Genomic DNA, 20,514 nt, shown 5'->3' with positions numbered 1-20,514 from the left:
GAATTGTTTTAATACTTGTGACACTGTATTCCCTATTTCCAGATTAGAAAAAAATGATCTTCCATTTTTTGAACTTTTTCGGTGTCCTCGTGAACCCTATGCGATATGTCTGTTGTTAACACTATGAGCTTACTCCCTAGAACTAGCAGATTAATACTATTCAGAATACCAGTCTGCATTTGGATCGCACCTCCTTGACCCCTAGGCACAAAAGCGCATAATATGATGTCGTATGTTTGTACGTATGTATTAAAAACCGAGGACCTAGACACGACGGAGAAGCTTCGTCCCGCCGTAGCCCTCAGTGGCCCCAACTCTACAACAGCCCACGGCAGTCCACCCACCCCACCGCCGACCCACACCGAACCTGGCGTTATTGTGCGGTTCTACCCCCAGTGGATCCCCCGGGATCGTCTCTTACCAGAACAGTGTAACCCCAAATGTTTGCGTGGTAATTGTGATGCACGCGTGCGTGGAAACGGCGCAGCAATAGCCGATACAGTGTAACTGAGGCGGAATAAGGGGAACCAGCCCGCATTCGCCGAGGTAGATGGAAAACCGCCTGAAAAACCATCCACAGGCTGACCGGCACACCGGGCCTCGACACTAATCCGCCGGGCGGATTCGTGCCGGGGACCGGCACGCCTTCCCACTCACGAAGCAGTGCGTTAGACAGTGCGGCTAGCCGAGCGGGCAATATTCTGTTGCTTTAATTTTCAGTAAGCTATCACAAGAATTAAAATATTTTAGCAGTCTAAACTTGAGGTTTTCCTCGTCCTAGTAGAAATGACCAATAGTCTGGGATATGACAGAAACGATAGAAACAAAAATTCTAGTAAACGTGCGCTTTAAAATGCGTACCTAGATAGCTATGAGCACTTGTTCAACTTCGAAATAGCCGTAAAATAAATCTCTTGTACTGCAAGCTGTTTGATTTCCATATTTTGGGATAGATAATATGAACCAAAATAAGAAAAAAAGTCTGGTCTACATGTCTCTAAAATGCCTGCCTTAAGTGCTATGAGCATACGTTCAGTAGAAGAGACGTGTTTCACAGATGAGCAAGAGCCCTTAGCTCTTGAAGTACGCATTTTAGAGCCCATGTTTACTGGATATTGTTCTTTCGTTTTAGTCCAAAGTGCTTGCAGTAAAAGAGATATGTTTCACTGTATCTTTGATGTGGTCATAGCTCTTAAGGTATGCATTTTACAGCCGATGTTTACTTGACTTCTTGCTTCAAGTGATCGTTCCTCTCATGCCGTTGAATATTGACCATTGCTACTGGAGCACCCTGTTTACTCAGGAGCTTGTTGTCTGCATACGACTCGCGTAAATTTTATTTTATCTATTATTAGCTTTTGTAATATTAATTCCATGTACTGACTTGTTCCATGACCATGGACATTTGCTCCTCAACTTGGTCATACGGTACTAGTCTAGTAAAAAAAAAGGAAAAAAATCCCATGCTGCTACCAATATTGCAGAAGAGGATTAAAAGCCGCAGAGTAGACAGTCTCTCCAGAAGCTTTGTTATATCTTGTACATGTGTACCTGGCAATGAAAAGCCGTCTTTAGTTCGACTTCCCACCAACATTTTGCATGTGATGGGACAGATTTACGTTGTTCGCAATCGTTCTTAGTTATTTAGCTGAATCAATAACCTACATGTTTGTTTGATTTATCGTGTAACTGAAATTCATCGCCATTTTGTTTTGTATTCATGTATAAGATCAGAGGCTGTTTATTGTTTAAGGTCAAATCTTACTTTCTCGCATCATCCAAGCACCTTGTCTGAAACATTTCTCAGTTCATTTTGACCTTCTTATGACTATACCAGGCTATACACACAAACGTCATCTGCAAACACTGTAAGACGGCTGCTCAGTTTGTACCCTAAATCGTTTGTATAGCTAAGAGAACAGCAGAGTCTATAACATTTCCTTGAGGAACAGCAGATATCACTTTCGTTTCAGTACGAACAGTGACGTTTCTGACAGGAGTCTACGAATCGAGTCGCACGATTCGGAGGCTACTCCATAAACATGCTGTTTGATTGGACGCCGCTTGTGAGGAACCGTGTCAAAAGTCTCCTAAAATTTTTGAAATGTTGAATCAACCTGAGATTTTCTGTCCATAGCAATCATTTCGTCGGGCGAATAAAGAGACAGTTGCGTTTCGCAGGAACGATACACAGAGTGTACCAGTTCCGTTGCGACTGCTTGTGTGAAATTCCAAACTGCAATGCTGTCTCGTGGCGAGTTGGGCGTTACGATCCTCCAAGTTTCTACAGCAGCTGTATGGATGGTTGAAATACAGCAGGCGTCCTAACCGCAGATGTAGCGGTAGGAGTCTGATATTGGTCAGAAAAAGGCGGTGGAGCAGTGAGGCAACATCAAGCTTTCTCCATCCGTTGTGGGCAAGAATTCGTTGAATTCGACCCAAACACCGAGAGCCAGGTTCCTCCACGACAGTTACCTAGTTCACAAAGCGAAGATTGTCATTTATTTCCCAGCAAATGGATAACAGCCCTAGATCACCCTCCATATACGCCGGATCTGGCCCCAGCCAACTTCTGGTTGTTCCCCGGCTTGAAGCTAGGAATCTTCTTGTTGTTGTCTTCAGTCCTAAGACTGGTTTGACGCAGTCCTCAATGCCACTCCATCCAGTGCAAGCCTCTTCATCTCCGAGTAATTACTGCAACCTACATCCTCCTGAATCTGCTTATTGTATTCATCTCTGTGTCTCGCTCTACGATTTTTCTCCTCCCCACTTCCCTCCAGTACTAAACTGGTGATCCCTTGATGTCTGAGAATGTGTGCTACCAATCGAACCTTTATTGTAGTCAGGTTGTGGCACAAATTTGTCTTCTTCCCAACTATATTCAGTACCTCATTAACTACGTGACCTAGCCATTTAATCTTCAGCCATTTCTTCTGTAGCACCACATTTCAAAAGCTTCTATTCTCTTCTTGTCTAATGCTTGACTTCCGTGCATGACTGCACTCCATACAAATATTTTTAGAAAAGACATTCTGACACCTAAATTTATTTTCGATGTTTACAAATTTCTCTTCTTCAGAAACGTTTTTCTTGCTGTTGCCTGTCTACATTTTATATCCCCCCAATTCAAACATCATCAGCTATCTTCCTGTCCAAGTAGCAAAACTAACCTACCAGTTTAACTGTCTCAATTCCTAATCTAGTTCCCTCAACATCACCTGATTTGATTAGACTACTTTCCATTACCCTCGTTTTTCTTTTGTTAACGTTCATCTTATATCCTCCCTTCAAGTTACTGTCCATATCGTTCAACTGCTCTTCCAAGTACTTTGCCGTCTCTGACAGAAGTACAGTGTCATCGTCAAACCTAAAGGTTTTTATTTCTTCTCCCTGATCTTGAATTCCTACTCCTAATTTCACTTTTGTTTCCTTCACTGCTTGCTCAATGTACAGATTTAACAACACTGTGTATAGGCTACAACCCTGTCTCAACCCCTTCTCAAACACTGCTTCCCTTTCGTGCCCCTCGATTCTTATACTTGCCACCTGGTTTCTTTACAAACAGTAAATAGTCTTCCGTCCCCTGTACTTTTCCCTTGCCACCTTTAGAATTTGAATGGGAGTATTCCAGTTAACGTTGTCAAAACCTTTCTCCAAGTTTACAAATGCTCTAAACGTAGGTTTGTCTTTCCTTAAACTATCTTCTATGACAAATCGTACAACCGTATTGTCTCGCGTCTTCTTAGATTTCTCTGAAATCCAAACTGATCTTCGTCGAGGTTGGCTTCTGCCTGTATTCCCATTCTTCTGTAAAGAATTAGTGTTAGTATTTTGCAGCCGTGACTTATTCAACTGATAGTTCGATAATTTTCACACCTGCTTTCTTTGGAATTGGAAGCAAGCAATAAGGGACACCGTTACGATTGAACTGAGGACATCCAACGAAATTATACTGCAGTACTAAATGCAGTTCCAAAAATATGCTGTAGGGTCTGCTTCAAACGACTTTTAAGACGTTGTAGTTGTGTATTGATTCAGGGGGAGACTAATAGAGTGATTTTGTTCACATAATCAATGACTTTTATTTTTGATAGCCGCAGTTTTAATGAAACTGGGATGCACTGTGTATTATTTGAATCCGTGCTGGTTAGATGTCGATCCATCGTTTTCTGTCGTGTGCTTGAAAATAGCGTTGAAACCTAAAGTTAGCAGCGACCGAAAACAAGTGAATATCGGTCAGCTACTGCGCCGGGTGTCTCGTCAGAGGGAACAGTTAATACAGCGGCGCTTGGCCGCAGAGTGGTGGGCGTTCGGGCGTGCAGTGGCCCGCAGCTGATGGTGAGGGTCAGGGTCAGAGCGTGGCGCGAGATGAGGGGAGTGGAGGGGAGCTGCAGCTGGCTCGTCGCGACGCCGGCGAGCCCGCACTAGCGCCCAGGCGTTGCGCGCGAGCGGCTGACGCCAGCGATTTATCTCGCGCTCTCGCCTACTTAAGGCTGCAACGCCGCGCGTCACTCCCTCACGTCCGGCCACGCGCAGACATGAGGACCGTGGCAGCGCTGTGCATCCTGCTGGCCGTCGTGGCCGCCGCAGCTGCGGCGCCCAACCCGGAAGGTGAGTCTCTGTCTCAGTCCTCGTACCCTGCTGTCACCACCTCCACTATCAGTGGCCGCCATCGTCCGACTGTTTTGCTCCTGTGGTCTGCAGTTCGATAAGTGGCCTCTGACGTCACAAGTTGCGACACTGTCGTGACAAAGAGGTTGCTGTCTGGAGGCAGAAGCCACAGAGCTACCTTCTCTGCGGAATACGAAATCTGTTGAAAGTCCCTACCTTCTACTAAACCAGGAAGCAAAAAATCTATAATTCATTTATGGTCCAGGCATGATAAAAATCACTTTAACTGGTTCTTCGGTCGCTTGTTCGTAGAATAACCCCACAATTATAAACTAAAATCACAACATTATGAATGTTCCATAGTACTCACTTATTTAGTTATCTTGTTTTCGGTTACAAGGCCAGCATCGGACTTCATTTATTTTATTGTGGTTGTCTGTGTGATCCGTATATTCTGTTTCATATAATGTGTACCTCTTCCCTACAGTAAGACAACTTACTCATACTACTGATATTTATTCATCTTACGTATTTCATTTAACAGTTGTCAATTATTTTGCATTTTAACGTGTTTCTGCATCACTTTAACAGTGAAATAGCTTTACATGCTATTCTTCAGTAGTCTTGTATTAAGTTTAACTTGTTGTGAATGTCAGTTTAATTTAATTTCTTTAGCGCTATTGTGGTGTTCAGTCCGAAGACAGGTTTGATGCAGCTCTACGTGATACTCTATCCTGTGCAAGCTCCTTCATCTCCGAGTAACTACTGCAAGCTACATTCTTCTGAATCTGTTTAGCGTATTCATGCCTTGGTCTCCCTCTTCAATTTTTACCCTCTGCGATTCCCTCCAATACAAAACTGATGATACCCTGATGCCTCAAAACGAGTCCTACCAATCGATCCATTCTTCTAGTCAAGTTGTGCCACAAATTCATCTTGTCCCCAATTCTATTCAATACCTCCTCATTAGTTATGTGATCTACCCATTTTATCTTCAGCATTCTTTTGTAGCACCACATTTCAAAAGCTTCTATTCTCTTCTTGTCCAAACTATTTATCGTCCATGTTTCACTTCCATACATGGCTACACTACATACAAATACTTTCAGAAACGACTTCCTGACACTTAAATCTATACTCGATGTTAACAAATTTCTCTTCTTCAGAAACGCTTTCCTTGTCATTGCCAGTCTACATTTTATATCCTCTCTACTTCCACCATCATCAGTTATTTTGCTCCCCGAATAGCAAAACTCATCTACTACTTTAAGTCTTTCATTTCCTGATCTAATTCCCTCAGCATCACCTGCTTTAATTCGACTATTCTTATATAGGCTGTTATATTCTTTCACCATACAACATCCCTTCCTCGGCTGAATGTTCCAACTGATCTTCGCCCCCACCCCCCCAGCCCACCATCACATACACTCACACTGTTCCATGAGGTTCAGTGTTATGTAATTCTACTTTGCCCCCTTTATATTTATTTACTGTGTAGCTTTGTCATTTCTAATTACGTTACCACTGCACCGTCAACGATGGCATTTATTCAGCCTTTCTACCTCATCTCGATGTTTTTTCATTTTTTTCGCCAGTACTGTACTATTTTTGACAAAGATAGTCCTTTAAATTCGGCTGATTGCCTGTTGTTGTTGTGGTCTTCAGTCCTGAGACTGGTTTGATGCAGCTCTCCATGCTAATCTATCCTGTGCAAGCTCCTTCATCTCCCAGTACCTACTGCAACCTACATCCTTCTGAATCTGCTTAGTGTATTCATCTCTTGGTCTCCGTCTACGATTTTTACCCTCCACGCTGCCCTCCAATGCTAAATTTGTGATCCCTTGATGCCTCAGGACATATCCTACCAACAGATCCCTTCTTCTAGTCAAGTTGTGCCACAAACTTCTCTTCTCACCAATACCTCCTCATTAGTTATGTGATCTACCCACCTAATCTTCAACATTCTTCTGTAGCACCACATTTCAAAAGCTTCTATTCTCTTCTTGTCCAAACTATTTATTGTCCATGTTTCACTTCCATACACGGCTACACTCCACACAAATACTTTCAGAAACGACTTCCTGACACTTAAATCTATACTCGATGTTAACAAATTTCTCTTCTTCAGAAACGCTTTCTTTGCCATTGCCAGTCTACATTTTATATCCTCTCTACTTCGACCATCATCTGACAGAATTACAATGTCATCGGCGAACCTCAAAGTTTTTATATTTTCTCCATGGATATTAATACCTACTCCAAATTTCTCTTTTGTTTGCTTTACTCCTAGCTCAATATACAGATTGAATAACATCGGGGAGAGGCTACAACCCTCTCTCACTCCCTTCCCAACCACTGCTTCCCTTTCATGACCCTCGACTCTTATAACTGCCGTCTGGTTTCTGTACAAATTGTAACTAGCCTTTCACTCCCTGTATTTTACCCCTGCCACCTTCAGAATTTGAAAGAGAGTATTCCAGTCAACATTGTCAAAAGCTTTCTCTAAGTCTACAAATGCTACAAACGTAGGTTTGCCTTTTCTTAATCTTTCTTCTAAGATAAGTCGTAAGGTCAGTATTGCCTCACGTGTTCCAACATTTCTACGGAATCCAAACTGATCTTCCCCGAGGTCGGCTTCTACCAGTTTTTTCCATTCGCCTGTAAATAATTCGCGTTAGTATTTTGCAGCTGTGACTTATTAAACTGATAGTTCGGTAATTTTCACATCTGTCAACACCTGCTTTTTTGGGATTGGATTTATTATATTCTTCTTGAAGTCTTAGGGTATTTCGCCTGTCTTGTACATCTCGCTCAGCAGGTGGTAGAGTTTAGTCAGGACTGGCTCTCCCAAGGCCGTCAGTAGTTCTAATGGGATGTTGTCTACTCCCGGGGCCTTGTTTCGACTCAGGTCTTTCAGTGCTCTGTCAAACTCTTCACGCAGTATCATATCTCGCATTTCTTCATCTACAGCCTCTTCCATTTCCATAATATTGTCCTCAAGTACATCGCCCTTGTATAGACCCTCTATATACTCCTTCCCCCTTTCTGCTTTCCCTTTTTTGCTTAGAACTGGGTTTCCATCTGAGCTCTTGATATTCATACAAGTGGCTCTCCTTTCTCCAAAAGGTCTCTCTAATTTTCCTGTAGGAAGTGTCTATCTTACCTCTAGTGAGGTAAGCCTCTACATCCTTGCATTTGTCCTCTAGCCATGCCTGCTTAGCCATTTTGCACTTCCTGTCGGTATCATTTTTGAGACGTTTGTTCATTGCCTAGTAAGCCGAAACTCTCTCAACGAAAGATATTAACCGTAGCATTAGGAAGGTAATTTTTGTTACATATAATACCAAGGGGGATTCGGAGACCGAGAAGGAAAGTGTCAATTTAATTTGTCGTAATGCAAGTCCATTTACTTCTGATAACAGTGGGCACACTTAAATCTGCTTAGACATTGTTACTGTGTACCGGTTGCATAATAAAATATTAAATTATGATTGGAAAAAAAATCGAAAATCATAAAATTCACGTTGTATAATTTTTTTCAGTAACGATCATAGCTGTGTTCTCTTATATAAAACAACTATTTAATTTCAGTCCACTCCATGAAGCAAACGCAATTTACTATCTCACTCTGAAACGCATTTTTCACACAACACTGTCTTCTTGCTGGGTTTTCCACAGACGTGTTTGCAGCACTGAGAGCAGGTAACAGTTGATTTTCCCGAGTTTACTTGATCGTTTTAGACACAGTTGCTTGGCAGCATAGGTTAAACCATCCAAGAGTTCCTGGCTGTGCTGTTGATGGTCAAGCTTCCATAGTGCAGTTAAGCTTTCCATTGCCATTCTTACTGACTTCCGAAACCCACACAAATTTCGGGCCGTTTGTCTGCATGGGGCGTTATTAGTTCAAGACATAGGTTAGTGAGAAAAACTAGCAAATTCTTTTTCCAATTCGGAAAGCAGATAAGGAAGATTGAATATGCATTTATTGCTGATACATCAGTGAGGGTGTAGAAGACCAACATAGGTCATCTTCTTGATCTTCTCTTTGTACTGTAATGTTTGTTCTACGATGTCTACGCCTCCCTTTGTAGAATTATAAAAAAGATTTATGATGGCCTTTTTTAACTAATCACCACTTCTGAGTGATACGTCGAAACCATCAACAGCAGTCGCTTTGGTTTCTCACGGACTAGAGTTTATGCGAGAATAGCTGATGGTGTCTGTGTCCGTTAAATGCCGATTAATTTGACTTTGGGAAAGATAAAGACAACAGAGAGGCAGTTCTCACGTTACGTTTCATAATGGAAGGAAAAACGATGAAAAATCAAAGTGAGGAATTGTAGACCCAGAAGAAGCATTCGAAAATGTGAGATATTCGAAATTCTCAGAAACGTAGGGATAAACTGTCAGGAAAAGACGTATAATATACAATGTCTAAGAGAAACAAGAAGTGAGAGGACCAAATATGATGATCACGGATTAAAAAGTGTTTAAGACGAGGAAACAGTCCTTTACCTCTACTGTTCAATCTACACATCGAAAAAACAACGAGGAAACAAAAGAAAATTTCGGAGGCGGGATGAAAACACGGGGTGGATATCAACATCAATTATAAAGCTCGCTGATGACAGTGCTAATCTCAGAGAAAGTGAGAACTTTCCCTGCTGGGGCCTCCCAGCCAACAATGCCATACGCTCATTTCATATCATTCCACAGCCATGACTACTACAAATAAGTTTTTGTTTATTATTTTACTGATTAAATCAGAACTTGTTCTTCTGTCGAAATTCTAGTTTTATTATAATTTAATTCTCAGTTTCTTACGTTGTTCATATCTACTGCACACAAAAGATTCTTACTTGTGTATTTTAATTGGAGATAAAACGTTCAACAATGTGATAATGTTACACTCCTGATGGTTCGTCATGTGACCGCAACGGGAAAGAAAACTATAAACCGATTATCCAACGTGTGCTCTTCCCGGTGAGGGCAGCGGTATGCCATGTTGTGTTTCGCATGAAAATAAGTGGACTTATTCCTCTAGTACCGGCAGATGAAAATTTGATCACTAAGCGTATTCGTATTATTTTCTTGTATGGAACAAAGATTGCGGAATAGTCCCCCATTGGGATCTCCGGGAGGGGACTGACGAGTGGTAGGTGACCATAAGAAAAAAGATTGAATAACTAACGAAAGGATAAGGTTCTATGGGTGGGGACGTGGAATGTCAGAAACTTGACATGGTAGGAAGACTAGAAAATTTGAAAAGAGAAATGCAAAGGTTCAATCTAAATAGAGTGTAGTAGGAGTCAGTGAAGTGGAGCTGAAAGAAGACAAAGATTTATGGTCTGATGAGTATAAGGTTATAACAACAGCAGCAGAAAATGGTACAGCGGGGGTAGGGGAGTGGGATTCGTTACTAATAAGAGGGTACGGCAGAGAGTGTGTTGCTGTGAACAGTTCAGAGACACGGTTGTTTTTATTAGAATCGACAGCAAACAAACACCGACAACCGCAATTCAGGGATATATGCTAACGTTGCAAGCTGAAGATGAAGAGGCAGAGAAAGTATATGAGGATTCTGAAAGTGTAATACAGTACGTAAAGGAAATCTAATAGCCACGGAGGACTAGAATGGTACGGGAAGGAGTAGAGGGAAAGATAACAGGACAATACGGGATTGGAACAAGGAATGAGAGAGGAGAAAGAATAATTGAGTTCTGTAATAAATTTCAGCTAGTAATAGCGAATACTCCGTCCAAGAATCACAAGAGGAGGAGGTATACTTGGGAAAGGCCAGGTGATACCAGAAGATTTCATTTAGATTACATCGTAGTCAGGCAGAGATTCCGAAATCAGATACTGGATTGTAAGGTGTATCCAGGAGTAGACGTAGACTCAGATCACAATGTAGTGGTGATGAAGAGTAGGCTGAAGTTTAAGACATTACTCAGGAAGAGTCAATACTCTAAGAGGTTGGATACTGAGGTAGTAAGGAATGACGAAATACGCAAGAAGTTCTCTAAGCCTACAGATACATCACTAAGGAATAGCTCAGTATGTAGAGCAGTTGAAGAGTAATGGAAATTTCTAAAAATTGCACTTACAGAAGTTGGCAATCACGGATCTTGGAAAGTAAAACATAGGTACAAAAAAGGTAACTGCGAAGAAACCATGGGTAACAGATGACATACTTCAGCTGACCGATGAAAGAAGGAACTACAAAAATGTTCAGGGAAATTCAGGAATAGAGAAATACAAGTCGCTGAGAATGAAATAAATAGGAAGTGCAGGTAAGCTAAGACGAAATGGCTGCATGAAAAATGTGATGAAATCAAAAAAGAATTGTTGGACGGAAGGACTGACTCGGCATATACTAAATCCAAAAAATTCTTCGATGAAATTAAAAGCTCGGGTGGTAACATTAAGGGTCCATCTGGAAATCCACATTAAATGCAGAGAAGAGAGCAGATAGCTGGAAAGATCACATTGATGACCTCTATAAGGGGGAAGTTTTGTCTGACGTGATAGAAGAAGAAATAAGAGTCGATTTAGAAGAGATATGGGATCCAGTATTAGAATCAGAATTTAAGAGAGCTTTGGAGGATTTAAGATCAAATAAGGCAGAAGGGATCGATAGCATTCCATCAGAATTTCTAAAATCTTTTGGGAAGTGGCAACAAAACGACTATTCACGTTGGTATATAGAATGTATGAGCCTGGTGACATACCATCCAAGTTGCTTACAAGATCAATATACAGACGAATGGAAAAGAAAATTGAGGATCTGTTAGGTGACGATCAGTTTGCCTTTAGGAAAAGTAAAAGCACGAGAGAGGCAATTCTGACGTTGCGGTTGAGAATGGAAGCAAGCCAAAAAAAATCAAGACGCGTTCATAGGATTTGACCTGAAAAAACCTTTGACAGTCTAAAATGGTGCAAGATGTTAGAAATTCTGAGAAAAATAGGGGTAAGCTCTGGGGAGATACGGTTAATATACAATAAGTATGCATACAAGCGCCAAGAGGGAATAATAAGAGTGGACGACCACGAACGAAGAGCATTGGACTAAAAGGGATGTAAGACAGGGATGTAGTCTTTTGCCCCTATTGTTTAATCTGCACATCGGAGAAGCAATGATGGAAATAAAAGAAAGGTTCACGAGTGGAATTAAAATTCAGGATGGAGGAATATCAATGATACGATTCGCTAATGACCTTGCTAATCTGGGTGAAAGTGAAGAAGAGTTACATGATCTGCTGAATGGAATGAACAGTCTAACGAGTATAGATTAAGCATTGAGAGTAAATCAAAGAAAGACAAAAGTAATGAGAAGCATCAGATATAAAACAACGGGAAGTTGATGGTCACGAAGTAGATGAAGTTAAGGAATTCTTCTAGCTACGCAGCAAAATAGCTAATGACGGGCAGAGCAAGGAGGATATCAAAAGTAGACCACTGGCAAAAAGAGCATTCCTGGCCAAGAGAAGTTTACTAGTAACGAACATACGCTTTAATTTGAGAAAGAAATTTATGAGAATGTACGTCTGGAGCACAGCATTGTATGGTAGTGAAACATCTGTGGAAAACCGGAACAGAAGAAAATGGAAGCATTTGAGATGTGGTGCTACAGACAAATGTGGAAAATGAGGTGGACTGATTAGGTAAGGAATGGGGATGTACTGCGCAGAATGGGAGAGGAAAGGAATACGTGGAAAACACTGACAGAGGGGACACGATTATAGGACATCTGTTAAGGCATTGTGGAATGACTTCCATGGTACTAGAGAGAGATGTAGAGGGCAAAAACTGTAGAAGAAGACAGAGATTGGATTACACCCAGCAAATAATTGATGACGTAGGTTGCAATTGCTACTCTGAGATGAAGAGGTTGGCACAGGAGAGGAATTCGTGGCGTGCCGCATCAGCAGACTAAAAAAAAAAAAAAAAGAACGAAGAACAAATGTCTTGTGTTTTGGAGTTAGGTCCCATAAGCCCTATGTGTGCTTGATATACAGTGGTTATGAAATGCACTACTATCCATTGAGAAGCATACTTCACTTGTTGTAACTGTAGTTCTGTAGGTATAAAACGGATCTAATTTGATTCTTCAGCTCCATTTTGTTTTCAGGAAAACTAGTCGCTGACATTTTTTCAAATCTACTTCTGTCTCTTTGTGTGCGATATCAGAAATTTTGTTTTTCTCGGAAGGGAAGTGGTCTTTGCGTGGTAGCCTATCTGCATGAGAGTTTCCAAAGGGGTTGATCTGCTCAATTAAAAAGGAGACCAGGAGAAAGCAATTTGTGAGGGGAGGGGGAGGGTGGTGCTAATCGATCAGGTTCTCAGTGTTTTGCTGGAGAGTTCCTATGGTTAAAAAAAAACAGCTCGGGCAATGTTAATGTTGTAATTTATCACAAAGAAAATTTATTTTCTTTCTATTTGTGTATCACAGTCCCTTTGCTATCTTAGGATATGCTGCATAATTTTCTGCGATAGCTTATCGTCTCAACGTGCTTCCTTTATTACCTACAAATGGCAATGTCATTACGAAAGGGCAATCATTAATCGCTGCTTCCCCATAACACAATAATAGAATAACACGTTCCCTACGTCTAAAAATCGGGTTTAATGTCTCCTTGAATTCTGATATCCTCGTTTTGTGTCGCAAGCGACAGATGTCTTTCGAGCTGGAATTCTTAAGTGTACCTACAAAGATGTACATCCCTACGAAGGCGATAAGGGATTGCAAAGGAAAATGGACGATAACGGCTATCTTAAACCAGCCTAATTTTGGCAGCGCATAACCCGAAAACAGATCTGCTGGTTATGACCGGAGAATTATCGACCCGACGCCAGAGGTTACGTGTCAGCCCACTTGAAGGTCACGCACGGAGTTCGTGATGACATCATTATCATCAGGTCGTTTACTGTCTCGCTCTGAAGAAAACGTGGCACGACACGCGCAGCTCCTTTCCTGGGAAAAGGACGTCTTTGTTGTGGTATCAAAACTTACGAGCCATCAGTGCCAACAGATAACAGACATCCTTACATGAGCGTGAGTCATTAATTATAGCCCGCATTTTTGTTCTTTCAATTTGACAGTTCTAGATTTGTTTGTCGTTATCGTAGGTTGGAAATTCCTTCTGAAAAGAGAAAACCAGAGAAAATTTTTTGACGTTTCTTGCATTTCTTTCCAGAAGAAACTTCAGAGTTCCTTCACTCCACAGTGGTACTTACTTCATGAGAAGTCATACTGATAAAAATGATTTTTTCTCTCATTGACAGACAAAACACCTTACGCGGGGTAAACTTTAAATGAGTTCTGATTGTAAATTATTAATAGCATCTTCTACTACCGTCAAGTGACAATATATTCGGTTCTAATTTAATTTGAAAATTAACATCCTTTCTTTTTTCTTTGGTTCTGAAAGAAGTTGGCAGACGTTTGTTATGGAAAATCGGTCTGTAGTTTCAGCGGCTCAGGTGAACTGACTGTTCTAGACAACACCAACCTCAGGTGATGGTACTATTCTGAAGATGGTCTAAGACTAGGCCAAAACCGGTCATTTTAACATTAACGACCATCGAGATTTAGACTGTTTTTTCGCTGATATTACATAGCTTACAAGATCGCTGTTTTCCAAAAATGTTATCAAAAATTTTGTTTCTTGTTATCATTGCTATTTTCCAAACTGAATTTCTACAGCTTATCGAACATTAGTTTACGTATCTGCTCATCCCATACTCTACTGGCCATTAAAATTGGTAAACCATGAAGATGTGCTACAGACGCGAAATTTAACCGACAGGAAGAAGATGCTTTGACATGCAAATGATTAGCTTTTCATAGCATTCACACAAGGTTGGCGCCGTTGGCGACACCTACAACGTGCTGATATGAGGAAAGTTTCCAACCGATTTCTCATACACAATCAGCAGTTGACCGGCGTTGCCTGGTGAAACGTTTCTGACTTTGATAAAGGTCGGATTGTAGCCTGTCGGGATTGCGGTTTATCGTATCGCGACATTGCTGCTCGCGTTGGTCGAGATCCAATGACTGTTAGCAGAATATGGAATCGGTGGGTTCAGGAGGGTAATACGGAACACCGTGCTGGATCCCAACGGCCTTGTATCACTAACAGTCGAGATGACAGGCATCTTATCCGCATGGCTGTAACGGATCGTGCAGCCACGTCTCGATTCCTGAGTCAACAGATGGGGATATTTGGAAGACAACAACCATCTGCAAGAACAGTTAGACGACGTTTGCAGCAGCGTGGACTATCAGCTCGGAGACCACGGCTGCGGTTATCCTTGACGCTGCATCACAGACAGGAGCGCCTGCGCTGGTGTACTAAACGACGAACCTGGTTGCACGAATGGCAAAACGTCATTTTTTCGGATGAATTCACGTTCTGTTTACAGCATCATGATGGTCGCATCCGTGTTTGGTGACATCACGGTGAACGCACATTGTAAGCGTGTATTCGTCATCGCCATACTGGCGTATCACCCGGCGTGAAGGTATGGGGTGCCGTTGGTTACTCGTCTCGGTCACCTCTTGTTCGCATTGACGGCACTTTGAACAGTGCACGTTACATTTCAGATGTGTTACGACCCATGGCTCTGCCCTTCATTCGAACTCTGCGAAAACCTACATTTCAGCAGGATAATGCACGACCGCGTGTTGCAGGTCCTGTACTGGCCTTTCTGGATACAGAAAATGTTCGACTGCTGCCCTGGCCAGCACGTTCTCCAGATCTCTCTCCAATTGAAAACGTCTGCTCAATGGTGGCCGAGCCACTGGGTCGACACAATACGCCAGTCACTACTCTTGATGAACTGTGGAATCGTGTTGAAGCTGCATGGGCAGCTGTACCTTTACACGCCATCCAAGCTCTGACTCAATGCCCAGGCGTATCAAGGCCGTTATTACGGCCGGAGGTGGTTGTTCTGGGTACTGATTTCTCAGGATCTAAACATCCAAATTGCATGAAAATGTAATCACATGTCAGTTCTAGTATAATATATTTGTGCAATGAATACCCGTTTATCATCTACATTTCTTCTTGGTGTAGCAATTTTAATGGCCAGTCGCGTATATGGCCTGGTGTCACTTTCCATTGATTTGGCCTATAAGTTGTTGACTTGGAATTCTTTAGCGATGTGTTTCGTTTCAGAATCGCCATTTCGGCATTTAGTTTATAAATACCACATGGAAAATCCTTCTGGAGTGACTCGAGTATCTCCTTACCTTTCAGCTTTCTTGACATGGCTTGTCAGGCAGAAACATAGAGCTATAGACGTGACTGGACTTGCAAATACAGAATTTTTTCACGCGAGAATTGTGAAAACATTTCAAATATTATGCGCTTCAAATAAATCGGTTTTCCACAAAATGGGGAAAAACTATGAAGGCGAATTTTAACACGGTAAACACTAAGTAACTCACTTCCAACTCCACGCAAGCAAACAAGGCAAAGCCTGCGCGTGCTGAATTTCAAACTGCTACGAGATGGACTGTACACTGTACGTCAACAGTCTGTGCAGAGGCGACCGCAGTAGTGGGGAGCCAATACGCTGGTACGTGTTCGCATTAATCAGAGACACGGCCGCGCCTGTGTCCAACTGGAACTCCGCCGTTGTTCCATTAATTAGCAGCAGAAACGTGAGCTCCTGCATTCCGTCTGGTGCCGCTGTTCACACCGCCAAGGCAGCGTACTAGGAGATGGCGCGTGTCGCTGTCACTCGTCAGCCGGGCCGCACGCCTGTTCCAGGCCCCGCTTTGCGGCGTACAAAACAGGTGAAATCACGGGACAGGCACTGACGTTGTTGATGCCTTGGGCCGCGATTTGTACACAGTTTCATTAGCCCTTTTGTGGGAATCTTTGACAACAAGGTGGAGGAAACTTTGTTATCAGTTTCTGCTCGTATTTGCGACACATGAATGGCGAACAACGTACTCTTTTTGTACGCGTTTGACTGTGCTAACTTTTCTCGGACGCTTTGACAAAGATTTGGAGTAAACTTTTTTATTCGTTTCCACTCACGTTGGGACCCTCGAACGGCACACAATCTCTCTGTTTGCGAGCTTCTACCAACTATGAGGTCGGTGAACCGTTAACTACTGTTCCAACTACTGAATACCCCTTCCCACAGTAAATAGTATAATGAAGCTGATCGGCTGACATCAACTGATCATAGAACACAACGATGACGACTACTTCTAGGGAAGTTGGCACCAGAGAAGTTCGAACTACTGGTATCCGTGAGTGGGTGTCATTTTAGCACCTCTGCATACCATTTATTATTAGAAAACAAAGAGGTGAACTCTGACGATCAAGGTAAGTCATTTGACTTGCCTTCTAGTGAAGAACAAGGTCACGTAAATGTTGCTGTTGTGGTCTCCAGTCCTAAGACTGGTTTGATTAAACTCTCCATGCTACTCTATCCCGTGCAACCCTCTTCATCTCCCAATAACTACTATAACGTACATAATTCTGAATGTGGACACTAGAAATCATCACGAAGTATAATACGTATTTTCGTACATATTATCACAACGTTAGTTTACCAACATTTTTATTTCTCCTTAAACACGAAGTAGTTCAGATTAGTAGAACCTGCCCTGAGAAAACATTTTATGTGCACTTGCAATGTTTTACGCTGGAATAAAATCATAAATGAGTGGAAATTTTTGCAAAAACTCAGTCATTCGTTTTGGTCCATTCGTCGCTTCACCGATGTTTTATACACATTGCTTTAAGTTTGAATTTGATCAGATCTGTCACACCTCCATTTCTAATTTTGTGGATTATTTTGAGACAATTTTGAATGATGGTGGGCAGATAGTCTTTTTCTGGCAATCCACAAACTTTTTATGGCAATTAAGGGGCATAAATTAATGTGTTCTTGCAGACTTGGTGAATGATTGTCCTTTTTAGTCTGTGTAATAGAATTCGCCCAGAAAAAGTCAAATAGACAGCATACCTACACAAAGTCAATGCGGAACGATCTCAAAATTGCCTCTTCAGAAAAAGCATTTTCAGTCTATCTATAAGTTGCCGTGATAGAGCATTATTTGAATGGCTCAGTGTATACTGCACATCTATGTTTCAAATACAACAGCCTACTTTTTTTTCAGTTGGGCTTGCAGCGTGTGAATTAAGTCAAAAGTCCAGCAGCTGCAATATAATCTTTATTTTCTTGTATTTAGAGATTTCTGCACAACAGTCTTACCTGTTTCACCTTACAATGCCATTTGAAAGTTCACCTGTGGGTGTAGTGAATAGTAAATCATATTTACGTCTTAATTATAATCAATAATGTCATCTTTATAAACTACATTTTTATTTGCGTCTAGATTGCGATGAAGAGCATATGGCATCCTGGGACAACTGTGAGCTGTCTGTTATGAAATAATATTACTATAAACAAGTAGTTTTTATAACATCAAATTTTTCGTGGTAATTGACAGCTATTTGAGATCTGGGATCCTTAGATGGATGTTTACAGATTTCCCTTCTTTGAGAGTCAGGGATGGTGTGTTTGTTACATAGATATTATTTGGTTAAAATTGTTTGTGTATGTGTTATCTGTGGTTTCAAATGTTCATCCTTTCAATGATTTCAATAAGGTATTCTAAATATGGCTTGTTTTTAAGGTCAGTTTCTTCATCGAGTAAGTCGTCCGGGAAATTTTTCATATGTATGTATATCTCTAATTCTTCCAAAATATTCGGAGTACGTCCTTTAGATATCTAGTGCAAAATTGGTACAGGGCAGCTTTCATTTTTAAGATATAGGTACATCTTTGGAAGAGTTAGAGATACACACACATGCAGGAAATTTCGCGAACGACTTACTCAACGCACAAACATAGCCCCTAATTAGACAATTTTATCGAAATTTTCTTTCACAAGAAAGGATGAACATATGAAATAACTGATAACACAAACATAAAAATTTTTAACCAAATAATATCTGTGTAACAAACACACCATTTCAAAGATGCTAAATCTGTAAACGTACAACATCCAAGGATGCCATCCCTCAACTAGCTGTCAAACAACTACCAAGATAATTTCATGCTATAAAACCCATGTGATTTTTGTAAGATTATTTTATAACAGACAGATCACAGTTGCTGCTGGATGCCATGTCGTCGTCAACTCAGCCTAGACATAAGTAGAATGTAAATTATAAAAATAATGTTATTGATCGTAGTAAGAAGTAAATAAGATGCACTATTCGCATACCCTCAGGTGCACTTTCAAATGGCATTGTAAGCCGAAACAGGCAAGCTTGTTGTGCAGAAATCTATAGATACATTGCTGCTACTGGAAACGCCTTCTTACAGCAGAAGATAATACGCAAATATGGAGTTACTCTGAACAATATTTTCAAATGTAGTTTTCAGAGGGGCATATTTGTCAGAAGGAACAAAAATTACATTTTAATAACGGCAATTTCAGTTGTATGTTGCTGTAATATTTATACACATTCTAAATGTAAGCCTATTAGTATGCATACATGTGTTATTTTGCAGGTGAAAAAGCATTTTTGACGCGCCAGAGGGACATCTTGAGATTATTTGTTAAGATACAGCAGCCTGCTATTATCCCAGAACACATCGATATAATCAAGTCATTCAAATGGGAAGAAATCATACCAAAACTTCAGGTATGAAATATTTATACAACTATTGGGCGAATATCTTAAGTTTGACAGAAGATCGCTGAGAGATGATGTCCTTATTCCAAAGGATAAAGCACCAGTGGAGCGCTTCCTGCAGCTGCGCAAAGAAAAGGTCCTGCTGCCACGTAAAGAGGACTTCTCCATCCTGTACGGCAAGCACCTGTGGCAGGCCGTACAGCTGTTCAAGGTCCTCTACCACATCCCAGACTACGACACTTTCCATAAGGTAAGGGATACGTTGAGCTTCTTCTAGCATATTGCATATAACGCCAACGCTATGCTATGCTATGAAAATCGGTTGAAAGTTGGGCACCTGCACCTGCCTCTGAAATAGATTTGTGCTCTAAAGGTGTAAAAATGTTCGGCTCTTTTAACAATCTGACGTCAACTTCAAGATTCAGTTTTCGACAAGATAATTGGAACGTTTCTCTATACAGGGTGAGAAGGAGCAACAGTTAATGTTTTAGGACATGGTAGTACAGACTAATCCGAATGAAACATTCCATGCAACATGTGTCCCTAGTTTCTCTATTATTACAGAGTCGCCGCTGGTTAAGGTATCATTTCGCATGTTGGCCCACCATTGCTATGGGTTTTTTTGTCGACTATCATTCTTGTTTTGAAATTGAAGTATTCAGTTTGTTCATCATTTGGATTTGCAGCTCCTTGTGTTGACCGTGTTTGCAGTTAAAACTGTAGGATGTGTGGGGGACCTTACAACCTACAATTATTCAAGTTGTGTTTGAATTTACACATATGAATTTTTCAAATGTCATTGTGATTACAAATGTGAATTATTGATGAGCTCTACAGTATAGTTTAAGCATTACATTTTCTCCTAAACGAGCTCCCAGCAGTAATGTAGGAGACAACTTCATGGGTGTGTTCTTCCAGTATTAAAGTGCCCCTATTGTCAGTTGGCTGATGAATCTACAAATTATATATCCTGCAGACGGCTTCTGACTAGTCTAAAACTAAACTCCGCTCGAACAGGCCATGGAAGTCCAACGGTACCGACTGGCTTCCGTGTCGTCCCCTTTAATTACAGAATCCCAGTATGTAGGAGCCTGGGACAAAAGTTTTGTTTCGTCAAAAAATATTTTGTGTTTGTTTGTGAGGCTGTATTCAGCAACTGCAGATTTCTCCAGTGCTCGATTTTTTATATACCGCGGTCGGAAACGGTATGGATGGACTGACGGATGAAACT

General features: G+C 41.3%; 1 protein-coding gene across 1 annotated transcript in view; it reads left to right on the top strand.

Moving 5' to 3' along the window:
* Nucleotides 1-4,415: 4,415 nt before the first annotated feature.
* Nucleotides 4,416-20,514, top strand: part of LOC124776659 (allergen Cr-PI-like) — a 120,834-nt gene continuing 104,735 nt past the window's right edge. The window contains exons 1-3 of the mRNA XM_047251750.1: nucleotides 4,416-4,611; nucleotides 19,159-19,292; nucleotides 19,375-19,533. Of these exons, the coding sequence (XP_047107706.1) occupies nucleotides 4,539-4,611; nucleotides 19,159-19,292; nucleotides 19,375-19,533 (366 nt within the window). The 5' untranslated portion in view covers nucleotides 4,416-4,538. The remainder of the gene's footprint in view (nucleotides 4,612-19,158; nucleotides 19,293-19,374; nucleotides 19,534-20,514) is intronic.

Source organism: Schistocerca piceifrons, chromosome 2 (genome assembly GCF_021461385.2).
Source record: "Schistocerca piceifrons isolate TAMUIC-IGC-003096 chromosome 2, iqSchPice1.1, whole genome shotgun sequence".
NCBI lineage: Eukaryota > Metazoa > Arthropoda > Insecta > Orthoptera > Acrididae > Schistocerca > Schistocerca piceifrons.
This window is presented reverse-complemented; position numbering and strand designations above follow the sequence as displayed.